Source organism: Pristiophorus japonicus, chromosome 4 (genome assembly GCF_044704955.1).
Source record: "Pristiophorus japonicus isolate sPriJap1 chromosome 4, sPriJap1.hap1, whole genome shotgun sequence".
Classification (NCBI taxonomy): Eukaryota; Metazoa; Chordata; class Chondrichthyes; family Pristiophoridae; genus Pristiophorus; species Pristiophorus japonicus.
The window spans coordinates 305,126,116-305,138,954 of NC_091980.1; the positions used below are offsets into that span (position 1 = coordinate 305,126,116).

Below are 12,839 nucleotides of genomic sequence, written 5' to 3' on the forward strand. Positions count from 1 at the left end.
AATGTGAGGTCTGTTATGTATTGATGTGTGTATCGTCCTGGTACCTTAAATGTAAAATAAGCACAATGGTACACCATAGAGGGCGCTGTGGTGGGAAACCTGGAAGTAACTGCAAGAGGCAGTATAAAAGGCTGACCACCACATCCGAGAGTCACTCTGAGGCTGTTCAATAAAGGACAAAGGTCACAGCAGTTAGACTAACACCAGGCCGTGTAGAGTCAGTGATTTGTGTGCTACATACACCACAAGATCATCCACCTTGGAAAAAAAAAACAGTAAAAGGGAATATTATTTGAATGGGGAGAAATTACAACATGCTGTGGTGCAGAGGGACCTGGGGGTCCTTGTGCATGAATCCCAAAAAGTTAGTTTGCAGGTGCAGCAGGTAATCAGGAAGTCGAATGGAATGTTGGCCTTCATTGCGAGAGGGATGGAGTACAAAAGCAGGGAGGTCCTTCTGCAACTGTACAGGGTATTTGTGAGGCCGCACCTGGAGCACTGCGTGCAGTTTTGGTCACCTTACTTAAGGAAGGATATACTAGCTTTGGAGGGGGTACAGAGATGATTCACTAGTCTGATTCCGGAGATGAGGGGGTTACCTTATGATGATAGATTGAGTAGACTGGGTCTTTACTCGTTGGAGTTCAGAAGGATGAGGGGTGATCTTATAGAAACATTTAAAATAATGAAAGGGATAGCCAAATAGAGGCGGAGAGGTTGTTTCCACTGGTCGGAGAGACTAGAACTAGGGGGCACAGCCTTAAAAACGGGGGAGCCAATTTAAAACCGAGTTGAGAAGGAATTTCTTCTCCCAGAGGGTTGTGAATCTGTGGAATTCTCTGCCCAAGGAAGCATTTGAGGCTAGCTCATTGAATGTATTCAAATCACAGATAGATAGATTTTTAACCAATAAGGGAATTAAGGGTTATGGGGAGCGGACTGGTAAGTGGAGCTGAGTCCACGACCAGATCAGCCATGATCTTGTTGAGTGGTGGAGCAGGCTTGAGGGGCTAGATGGCCTACTCCTGTTCCTAATTCTTATATTCTTATGTTCTTATATAAATGAGCCAAAGATGGGCAGAGGAAACGTTACAAGGACACCCTCAAAGCCTCCCTGATAAAGTGCAACATCCCCACTGACACCTGGGAGTCCCTGGTCAAAGACCGCCCGAAGTGGAGGAAGTGCATCCGGGAGGGCGCTGAGCACCTCGAGTCTCATCGCCGAGAGCATGCAGAAATCAAGCGCAGGCAGCGGAAAGAGCGTGCGGCAAATCTGTCCCACCCACCCCTTCCCTCAACGACTATCTGTCCCACCTGTAACAGGGACTGTGGTTCTCGTATTGAACTATTCAGCCACCTAAGGACTCATTTTAAGAGTGGAAGCAAGTCTTCCTCGATTCCGAGGGACTGCCTATGATGATGATGAGATGTCTACCTGGAAGTGGAGGAACACCAAATTTGATTTTCCCCCTCAGCACCACTCGGACCAAGGCCATTGGTTGGATCTTGGTTCTTGTGCCGGGCTCAGCTAAGTCAGGGACAGGTGCAGGTGGGGGTCGGGGGGGCATCAGCCAGCTCTCTGGAGAGAAAGGTCAACTTGGCCCGAAGGTCGCACAGTAAAACTCACTGGACCCGGACGAGCTGGTCGCACTTGGGATCGTCCCCAGTCTTGTCGGTGACACGCACCCCCGCGCTATCCACACACCAGCAGAGGTTGGAGTCATCGTCGCACTGCTTGGCCTTGAAGGTGCCGTTGTTCTCACACTCTGGATCGTACAGGTCATCCACCCTCCCGCCCCCAGGCTGGCTGCTGGCCGTCCGGCTCTTGTGAAGCAGTTCCAGGTGCAAGAGCCGGCATTTCGGTGTCACTGAGAACAGTCAAAAGAAGCAGTGCATTGAACGTGAATTTATACTCAGTGAATTATGCTATACATAACAAACGCTTTCAATTATACTGCATATTATATACACTACAAATTATATAATATATTACACGATAAATTATACTGTACATATATGCACTATATGATATGCTGCCATATATGATATTTAGTAATCATTTAGAGTATAACATATTATATATCATATACTTTATAGTGCACATTTTATATGTAGTTTAATTTAGTGTACAAACTATTATATATGCTACAAATTATAAGATATATAATATACGTGCTAGATTATATGGCCTATATTATATCCACTACAACCTATATTGTATATATTATATCAGAACATAAGAAGTAGGAGCAGGAGTAGGCCATTCGGCCCCTCGATCCTGCGCCACCATTTAATACGATCATGGCTGATCCGATCATGGACTCAGCTCCACTTCCCCGCCCGCTCCCCATAACCCCTTATTCCCTTATATGCACTGCAAATTATTCTATAGATACTATATGCACTATTCCCTGGATTCTGGGGAGGTCCCAGCAGATTGGAAAACTGCAAATGTAACGCTCCTATTTAAAAAAAGGAGACAGACAAAAAGCAGGAAACTATAGACCAATTAGCCTAACATCTGTGGTTGGGAAAATGTTGGAGTCCATTATTAAAGAAGCAGTAACAGGACATTTGGAAAAGCAAAATACGGTCAGGCAGAGTCAGCATGGATTTATGAAGGGGAAGTCATGTTTGACAAATTTGCTGGAGTTCTTTGAGGATGTAGCGAACAGGGTGGATAAAGGGGAACCAGTGGATGTGGTGTATTTGGACTTCCAGAAGGCATTTGACAAGGTGCCACATAAAAGGTTACTGCATAAGATAAAAGTTCACAGGGTTAGGGGTAATATATTAGTATAGATAGAGGATTGGCTAACTAACAGAGAACAGAGATTCGGGATAAATGGTTCATTTTCAGGTTGGCAACCAGTAACTAGTGGGGTGCCGCAGGGATCAGTGCTGGGATCCCAACTATTTACAATCTATACTAACAACTTGGAAGAAGGGACTGAGTGTAACGTAGCCAAGTTTGCTGACGATACAAAGATGGAGTATAATGTTGGAAAGTGTGAGGTCATGCACTTTGGCAGAAAAAAATCAAAGAGCAAGTTATTATTTAAATGGAGAAAGATTGCAAAGTGCCGCAGTACAGCGGGACCTGGGGGTACTTGTGCATGAAACACAGAAGGATAGTAAGCAGGTACAGCAAGTGATCAGGAAGGCCAATGGTATCTTGGCCTTTATTGCAAAGGGGATGGAGTATAAAAGCAGGGAAGTCTTACTACAGTTATACAGGGTATTGGTGAGGCCACACCTGGAATACTGCGTGCAGTTTTGGTTTCCATATTTACGAAAGGATATACTTGCTTTGGAGGCAGTTCAGAGAAGGTTCACTAGGTTGATTCCAGGGATGAGGGGGTTGACTTATGAGGAAAGGTTGAGTAGGTTGGGCCTCTACTCATTGGAATTCAGAAGAATGAGAGGTGATCTTATTGAAACGTATAAAATTATGAGGGGGCTTGACAAGGTGGATGCAGAGAGGATGTTTCCAGTGATGGGGGAGACTAGAACTAGAGGGCATGATCTTAAAATAAGGGGCCGCCCATTTAAAACAGAGATGAGGAGAAATTTCTTCTCTCAGAGGGTTGTAAATCTGTGGAATTCGCTACCTCAGAGAGCTGTGGAAGCTGGGACATTGAATATATTTAAGACAGAAATAGACAGTTTCTTAAACGATAAGGGGTTATGGAGAGCAGGCAGGGAAGTGGAGCTGAGTCCATAATCAGATTAGCCATGATCTTATTGAATGGCGGAGCAGGCTCGAGGGGCCGTATGGCCTACTCCTGTTCCTATTTCTTATATATATATGCTATACTGCACATATCATACAAACTATGAATTATATATATTTTTTATTATTCATTCACGGGATCTGGGCGTTGCTGACAAGGCCGGCATTTATTGCCCATCCCTAATTGCCCCTTGAGAAGGTGGTGGTGAGCTGCCGCCTTGAACCGCTGCAGTCCGTGTGGCGAAAGTGCTCCCACAGTGCTGTTAGGGAGGGAGTTCCAGGATTTTGACCCAGTGACTATGAAGGAACGGTCAAAATATTTCCAAGTCAGGATGGTGTGTGACTTGGAGGGGAACGTGGAGGTGGTGGTTTTCCCATGTACCTGCTGCCCTTGTCCTTCTAGGGGGTAGAGGTCACGGGATTGGAGGTCATATTTAATATATATATATATCTAGCAGAGTACATGCATACCCCGCCCCATTAATTATTAATTCTTTGATGTTCCTGTAATAGAGCTCCACCTAGTGGACTTCCAATGTACTACAACTACTGATGTAAATAATAAGTGTCAGGTGGCAGTCACATGATGACAGGTTTCTGTATTAGAGCCACCTTGTAGAGTGTGTGTCAGTAATGCGGTAAGGACATGTCACAGTTCCCTCTGTTCCAACAACTTATTAATTCTCTGGGACTTAACTCCGAATTAATTTGTCACCACTGCCCGATTAACGTATTGATTTGTTGGGGTGCCTATTGTTCGATGAATTCTCATTTAGGAGTTCACTACCCCACTCCTGCCATACCCTGCTGTGTCACCATTCCAGCTCCCATCCCAGACCCTGTTCCACTTTGCCCTGTCCTCTTCTCCACCCCCCAACCTGCCCCATCCAGTTTTGGATCTCTGCACATGTAGCATTCAAAGTAACTATATAAAGTTAGAGCGAAAACAAAAGTTAGAAGGATTTTTTGTTGTAGAGAGTAGAAGCTGGAGCTACACAGAGGTATGAATAAATGTTGCAAATGCGGAGTGAGACCCGGAGCTGAGAGAGACTCACACTGGTTGCAGCTGACTGTCAGGTTGTCGTATCCACGGAAAACAGCCTCGCAGGTCCCACACCGGTTGAGGTGGCAGGTCACGAACTGGTTATACTTGCAGTTGGCGTCCTCACACACTTCATCGAACTCGCAGTTCTCTCGGGCTGGGTAGGCATCGGGGCATTCATCATCTGGGGAAGTGAGGAGAAAGAGAGGCAGCAACTTATCTGTAACTTTTTTTTTTGTCGCAAGTTTGTTTTTACGTCAGTTTTAAAAGAAAGGAGTTGCAGTTATATAGCGCCTTTCACGACCGCCCGACGTCTCCAAGCACTTTACAACCGATGAAGTACTTTGGGAGTGTAGCGATGCGTACCCAGCTTCACGTTACTGGCGTAGTCAAATTTCATCCGTACCACTAAGGTACCATCCAGCGCCGCCTCCGGTGAATAAAGGAGAGAACTTGCATTTATATAGCGCCTTTCACGACCTCAGGACATCCCAAAGCGCTTTACACCCAGCACGGTACATTTTTGAAGTGTAGTCACTGCTGTAATGTAGGAAACGCGGCAGCCAATTTGCGCACAGCAAGCTCCCACAAACAGCAATGAGATAAATGACAAGATCATCTACTTTAGTGATGTTGGTTGAGGGATAAATATTGGCCTAGGACACCGGGGAGAACTCCTCTGCGCTTCTAAGAAATAATGCTGCGGGATCTTTTACAGACGGGGCCTCGGTTTACCGCCTCATCCGAAAGGCGGCACCTCCGACAGTGCAGCACTCCCTCGGTAATGCCCCTGGAGCGTCAGCCTGGGTTTTGTGCCCAAGCAGTTCATTTCATAGGCTTACCTGGTATAGTCGAAACCGGGCAAATATAATCCGTCATCATCACCACCACCACCACCAGGCAGCTGCACTTCCCCATGTCTGTGCCTCTTGTATTGGCACTGCCGCAGAATCTAACACTGGAGTCCGTCCCCCATTCCCCTCCCCCTCCCCGCGGAGTGCTGGTCTGACGAGCTGGTGGCCAGATCACCTTCAGCTTCAGCAGGGAGCGAGGTTAAATCAGTCAGGCAAAACCTGCATTCCAGATGGTTTATATTTAACAGCCCCGTTTGTTGTTATACCTGCGAGGCACGAATAATTTTTTTAAGACCCGTCGCCAAGCACTAGCCCAGAACCCTGGTGAGACCACACCTGGAGTATTGTGTACAGCATGGGTCTCCTTACCTAATGAAGGATATACTTGCCATAGAGGGAGTGCAGCGAAGGTTCACCAGACTGATTCCTGGGATGGGGGGGGGATTGTCCTGTGAGGAGAGATTGAGTAGACTAGGTTTATAATCTCTAGAGTTTGGAAGAATGAGAGGTGATCTCATTGAAACATACAAAATTCTTACAGGGCTTGACAGGGTGGATGCAGGGAGGATGTTTCCCCCTGGCTGGGAAGTCTAGAACCAGGGGTCACAGTCTCAGAATTAAGGGGTCTGCCTTTTAGGACTGAGATGAGAAGAAATTTCTTCACTAAGGTGGTTCTTTAGAATTTTCTACCCCAGAGGGCTGTGGAAGCTCAGTGTTTGAGTATATTCAAGACTGAGATCGATAGATTTTTGAATATTAAGGGAATCAAGGGATATGAGGATAGTGCGGGAAAGTGGAGTTGAGGGTGAAGATCGGCCATGATCTTATTGAATGGCGGAGCAGGCTCGAGGGGCCGAATGGCCAACTCCTGCTCGTATTTCTTATGTTATGCTCTTAGTTCACCCTGGGCCGTGCATATCAATTGGCACTGCTGCAAGTCACTCACCCATCAGGAGTTACAAGACAACGCAGGAAGATTTGAGGGCACGAAAAGGTGCAGAACAAACGAAGAGGAATTGCTGGATGAACAAGTCGCATTGTTGCAAGTGACCCAATGCATGCCGTTAAGTTGATGTTGGTGGTTGGATTTTGGGTGTAGTTTTCTCAAGTAATGGAGTTGGTCACAGATCTCAGATCTTTTTTTGGAAGTTGAATGAATAGGAGCAGCATTGTGTACAACAATGTGCGGCGCTACAGAGTGGAGAGGGGCTCAACTCCCTCTGTTGACCGGAGTTTCACATCGTAGCTGTTGTGTCCCAGGGAGTGCTGAGTTGGGAGGAGGTGACATCCCGAAGAGTTGGGGGTAGGGACCGAGCTCGGGTGGGGTGATAGCAAGCACCCGCCTGGCCCCTCTTGTGGCCTCCTCTGGTTGGTGGGGGTGGGGAAGAGAAACATGGCTTGTGGTTGTCGGCAAGAGGCGCTGCTGGACAAACTGTTGGACTAACGAAGACCCATCCTGTTCGCCTTCTACCATTCTGGTCGCCCCATGATACAACGATAATGGAGTTGTTGACCAATCACAGTGAGTCTACAACTGACCCAGGCAAGAGGTGAAGAAAACCCCCAGTGGGGGAGAACTTTCGGAACCACAGGCCCAAAGTTACCTGTTCCTCCCGAGCTCGGACACTCACCACACGTCATGTCTCAAATCACTCACATACCGTGGCCCAAAATGATATTTTCTCTAAAGAAATCTATCGAATTTGCATTTGGATGAATCCAAGCTGCTCCCAGCGTCTCCCTCAGGAGCCTGCTCCATCGGTTGACCACTCGCTCACTGAAATAGTGTTTCTGCAGGTTAGTTTGGAATTTACGTCCCTTCAAGCGCAGAATACACACAAGGGAAGTAAACCCGAGGAGTACACTCGGTACTGAATATAATTGTGCAGGAACAGCCAGTGAGGGGGACTGATAGTTCAATGCAGGCCAATGCGATTGAAATCAGTTTTAAATACAATTTGTAGATGACGACAGATTGATTTATATAAACTATGACGCGGTGCCCGGGGATTCGCAGCCAGTGGGAGTTAATCGTTTCAGGAGAAATGGGATATCCAGGGAAAGGGTAGGGAGAAGAAAGATACATGTGCCTTGACAAGGGATCACCAATTTACAGAAGGCTGTGGAGGCCAAGTCACTGAATATATTTAAGAGGGAGATAGATAGATTTCGGTATGGGGGAAAAAGCAGGAATATGGTGTTGAGATAGAGGATCAGCCATGATCATATTGAATGGTGGCGCAGGCTCGAAGGGCCGAATGGCCTACTCCTGCTCCTATTTTCTATGTTTCTATGTTACAATTGGCTCGAAGAGAATGAGGGCAGAGGTTAGGAGCTTTTATTTTTCCACACAGACGTTGGCAGAGCATGAAATGCTTTGCCACAGAGACGAGATCATTGCATCTTTTAAGGGATAAGTAGATAAAACATTTGAAGCAGAGGAAAATGCGGGGCTGTGGGATTGGTTTTGGGATTGCTCTAGCAAAATAAGTGCAGCAAACGTGACCCTATAGGGTTAATGTATATACAATATTCTGACAGAAGTTGAAGATACCACCTCACAAAACAATGTGCATCTATATAGCGCCTTTAACGTCCTAAAATGTACCAAGGCATTTCACAGGAGATTTTAATCAAACAAAATTTGATGCCAAGCCACATAAGGAGATATTAGGACACATAACCAAAAGCTTGGTCAAAGAGATAGGTTTAAGGAGCGTCTTAAACTAGGAGAGAGGGGTAGAGAGGCGGAGAGGTTTTGGGAGGGAATTCCAGAGCTTAGGCAACTGAAGGCCAAATTAGTAATAATACTGTTTATTCAGAGAAGGTTCACTAGGTTGATTCTGGGGATAAGGGGGTTGACTTATGAGGATAGGTTGAGTAGGTTGGGCCTATACACATTGGAGTTTAGAAAAATGAGAGGTGATCTTATCGAAACATATAAGATAATGAGGGGGCTCGACAAGGTTGATGCAGAGAGGATATTTCCACACATAGGGGAAACTAAAACTAGGGGACATAGTCTCAGAATAAGGGGCCGCCCATTTAAAACTGAGATGAGGAGGAAGGTCTTCTCAGAGGGTTGTAAATCTGTGGAATTCTCTGCCTCAGAGAGCTGTGGAGGCTGGGTCATTGAATAGATTTAAGGCGGAGATAAGACAGATATTTGAGCGATAAGGGAATAAAGGGTTATGGGGAGCGGGCGGGGAAGAGGAACTGCGTCCATGATCAGATCAGCCATGATCTTATTGAATGGCGGAGCAGGCTCGAGGGGCCAGGTGGCCGACTCCTGCTCCTATTTCTTATGTTCTTCCACTCTAAAAGTGAGTTCTCAGGTGGCTGTACAGTCCAATGTGAGAATTACAGTCTCAGTCACAGGTGGGACAGACAGTCGTTGCCCCACCCCCGGTCTTCAAAATCCACGGTGCGGCCTTCCATACCTCGGGAGCCTACTATCAGCAAGGGCAGACATCGATGACGAGGTCCGACACTGCCTTCAATGCGCCAGCGCAGCCTTCGGTCGCCTGAGGAAGAGAGTGTTTGAAGACCAGGACCTCAAATCTGGCACCAAGTTTATGGTCTACAGGGCAGTAGTGATGCCCACCCTCCTATATGGATGGCTCAGAGAGATGTGGACTATATACAGCAGACACCTCAAAGCATTGCCTCCACAAGATCCTGAAAATCGACTGGGAGAATAGGCGCACCAAGTCAGCATTCTCGCTAGGCCAACATCCCCAGCATCAAAGCATTGACCACATTTGACCGACAATTCCAACGCTCTCCTGGCCGACCTCACACCTTGCACCCTCTGTAAACATGAGCTCATCCAAAACTCGGCTGCCTGTGTCCGAACTCACCCCAAGTCCCGCTCACCCATCAGTCCTGTGCTCGCTGACCTACATTAGCTCCCGATCCGGCAATGCCTCGATTTAAAAATTCTTATCCATATTTTCAATTCCCTCCATGGCCTCGCCTCTCCCTATCTCTAACCTCCTCCAGTCTCATAACCCTCCGAGATCTCTGCGCTTCTCCAATTCTGACATCCTCTGCATCTCTGTTTTTTTTCCACATAGGATCATAGAACGGTTACAGCACAGGAGGTGGCCATTCGGCCCGTCGAGCCTGTGCCGGCTCTCTGCAAGAGCATTTCAGCTAGTCCCACTCCCTCGCCCTTTCCCCGTAGCCCTGCAAATTCTTTTACCTTCAGTTATTTATCCAATTCCCTTTTGAAAGCCATGATTGAGTCTGCCTCCACCACCCTGAGGCAGTGCATTCCAGATCCTAACCACTCGCTGCGTAAAAAAGTTTTTCCTCATGTCGCCTTTTGCCAATCAGCTTAAATCTGTCTCCTCTGGTTCTCAACCCTTCCGCCAATGGGAACAGTTTCTCTCTATCTACTCTGTCTAGAACCCTCATGATTTTGAACACCTCGATCAAATCTCCTCTGCTCTAAGGAGAACAATCCCAGCTTCTCCAGTATATCTGGTTAAAGAGGAAATTAATGCAATAGTAAGGAGGGACATTAGCCTGGATGATGTGGAATCTGTATGGGTGGAGCTACAGAATACCAAAGGGCAGAAAACGCTAGTGGGAGTTGTGTACAGGCCACCAAACAGTAGTAGTGAGGTTGGGGACAGCATCAAACAAGAAATAAGAGATGTGTGCAATAAAGGTGCAGCAGTTATCACAGCCAACTTTAATTTACATATAGATTGGGTTAACCACACTGGTAGCATTGCGGTGGAGGAGAATTTCCTGGAGTGAATCAGGGATGGTTTTCTTGACCAATATGTCGAGGAACCAACGAGAGAACTGGCCATCCTAGACTGGGTGAAGTGTAATGAGAAGGGACTAATTAGCAATCTTGTTGTGCGAGGTCCCTTGGGGAAGAGTGACCATAATATGGTAGAATTCTTTATTAAGATGGAGAGTGACACAGTTAATTCAGAGACTAGGGTCCTGCACTTAAGAAAAGCTAACTTTGACGGTATGAGGCGTGAATTGGCTAGAATAGACTGGCAAAGGATACTTAAAGGGTTGACGGTGGATAGGCAATGGCAAACATTTATAGATCACATGGATGAACTTCAACAATTGTACATCCCTGTTTTATTTTTACTCCAGACAGGGAAGGTGGCTCAACCGTGGCTAACAAGGGAAATTAAGGATAGTGTTAGATCCAAGGAAGAGGCATATAAATTGTCCAGAAAAAGCAGCAAACCTGAGGACTGGGAGAAATTTAGAATACAGCAGAGGAGGACAAAGGGTTTAATTAGGAGGGGGAAAATAGAGTACGAGAGGAAGCTTGCTGAGAACATAAAAACTGACTACAAAAGCTTCTTTAGATATGTGAAGAGAAAAAGATGAGTGAAGACAAACGTAGGTCCCTTGCAGTCAGACTCAGGTGAATTTAAAAATGGGGAACAAAGAAATGGCAGACCACCCGAACAAATACTTTGGTTCTGTCTTCACGAAGGAAGACACAAATAACCTTCTGGAAATACTAGGGGACCGAGGGTCTAGTGAGGAGGAGGAACTGAAGGATATCCTTATTAGGCGGGAAATTGTGTTGGGGAAATTGATGGGATTGAAGGCCGATAAATCCCCAGGGCCTGAAGGCCAATAAATCCCCAGGGCCTGATGGTCTGCATCCCAGAGTACTTAAGGAAGTGGCCCTAGAAATAGTGGATGCATTGGTGATCATTTTCCAACAGTCTATCGACTCGGGATCAGTTCCCATGGACTGGAAGGTAGCTAATGTAACACCACTTTTTAAAAAGGGAGGAAGAGAGAAAGTGGATAATTATAGACCTGTTAGCCTGACATCAGTAGTGGGGAAAATGTTGGAATTAATTATTAAGGATGAAATAGCAGCGCATTTGGAAAGCAGTGACAGGATCGGTCCAAGTCAGCATGGATTTATGAAAGGGAAATCATGCTTGACAAATCTTCTGGAATTTTTTGAGGATGTAACTAGCAGAGTGGACAAGGGAGAACCAGTGGATGTGGTGTATTTGGACTTTCAAAAGGCATTTGACAAGGTCCCACATAAGAGATTGGTGTGCAAAATCAAAGCACATGGTATTGGGGGTAATCTACTGGCGTGGATAGAGAATTGGTTGATAGACAGGAAGCAGAGTCAGGATAAACGGATCCTTTTCGGAATGGGAGGCAGTGACTAGTGGAGTGCCGCAGGGCTCAGTGCTGGGACCCCAGCTCTTTACAATATACATCAATGATTTAGATGAAGGAATTGAGTGTAATATCTCCAAGTTTGCAGATGATACTAAACTGGGTGGCGGTGTGAGCTGTGAGGAGGACGCTAAGAGGCTGCAGGGTGATTTGGACAAGTTAGGTGAGTGTGCAAATGCATGGCAGATGCAGTATAATGTGGATAAATGTGAGGTTATCTACTTTGGGGGAAAAAACACGAAGGCAGAATATTATCTGAATGGCAGCAGATTAGGAAAAGGGGAGGTGCAACGAGACCTAGGTGTCATGGTTCATCAGTCATTGAAAGTTGGCATGCAGGTGCAGCAGGCGGTGAAGAAGGCAAATGGCATGTTGGCCTTAATAGCTAGGGGATTTGAGTATAGGAGCAGGGAGGTCTTACTGCAGTTGTACAGGGCCATACTGAGGCCTCACCTGGAATACTGTGTTCAGTTTTGGTCTCCTAATCTAAGGAAGGATGTTCTTGCTATTGAGGGAGTGCAGCGACCGTTCACCCGGCTAATTTCAGGGATGGCTGGACTGACATACGAGGAGAGACTGGATCAACTGGGCCTTTATACATTGGAGTTTAGAAGGATGAGAGGGGATCTTATAGAAACATATAAGATTCTGACGGGACTGGACAGGTTAGATGCAGGAAGAATGTTCCCAATGTTGGGGAAGTCCAGAACCAGGGGACACAGTCTTAGGATAAGGGGTAGGTCATTTAGGACTGAGGCGAGGAGGAACTTCTTCACTCAGAGAGTTGTTAACCTGTGGAATTCCCTGCTGCAGAGAGTTGTTGAGGCCAGTTCATTGGATATATTCAAGAGGGAGTTAGATATGGCTCTTACGGCTAAAGGGATCAAGGGGTATGGAGAGAAAGCAGGAAAGGGGTACTGAGGGAATGATCAGCCATGATCTTATTGAATGTGGTGCAGGCTCGAAGGGCCGAATGGCCTACTCCTACACCTATTTTCTATGTTTCTATCCATGT

At 46.4% G+C, this 12,839-nt stretch overlaps 1 protein-coding gene across 1 annotated transcript in view; it reads right to left on the reverse strand.

The window, feature by feature from the left end:
* Positions 1–5,693, reverse strand: part of LOC139262399 (epithelial cell adhesion molecule-like) — a 31,891-nt gene extending 26,198 nt beyond the window's left edge. Inside the window, exons 1-3 of the mRNA XM_070877595.1 lie at positions 5,618–5,693; positions 4,789–4,959; positions 1,628–1,868 (exon numbers count right to left, since the gene is read on the reverse strand). Coding sequence (XP_070733696.1) covers positions 1,628–1,868; positions 4,789–4,959; positions 5,618–5,693 — 488 coding nt within the window. The remainder of the gene's footprint in view (positions 1–1,627; positions 1,869–4,788; positions 4,960–5,617) is intronic.
* Between the last annotated feature and the right edge of the window lie 7,146 nt (positions 5,694–12,839).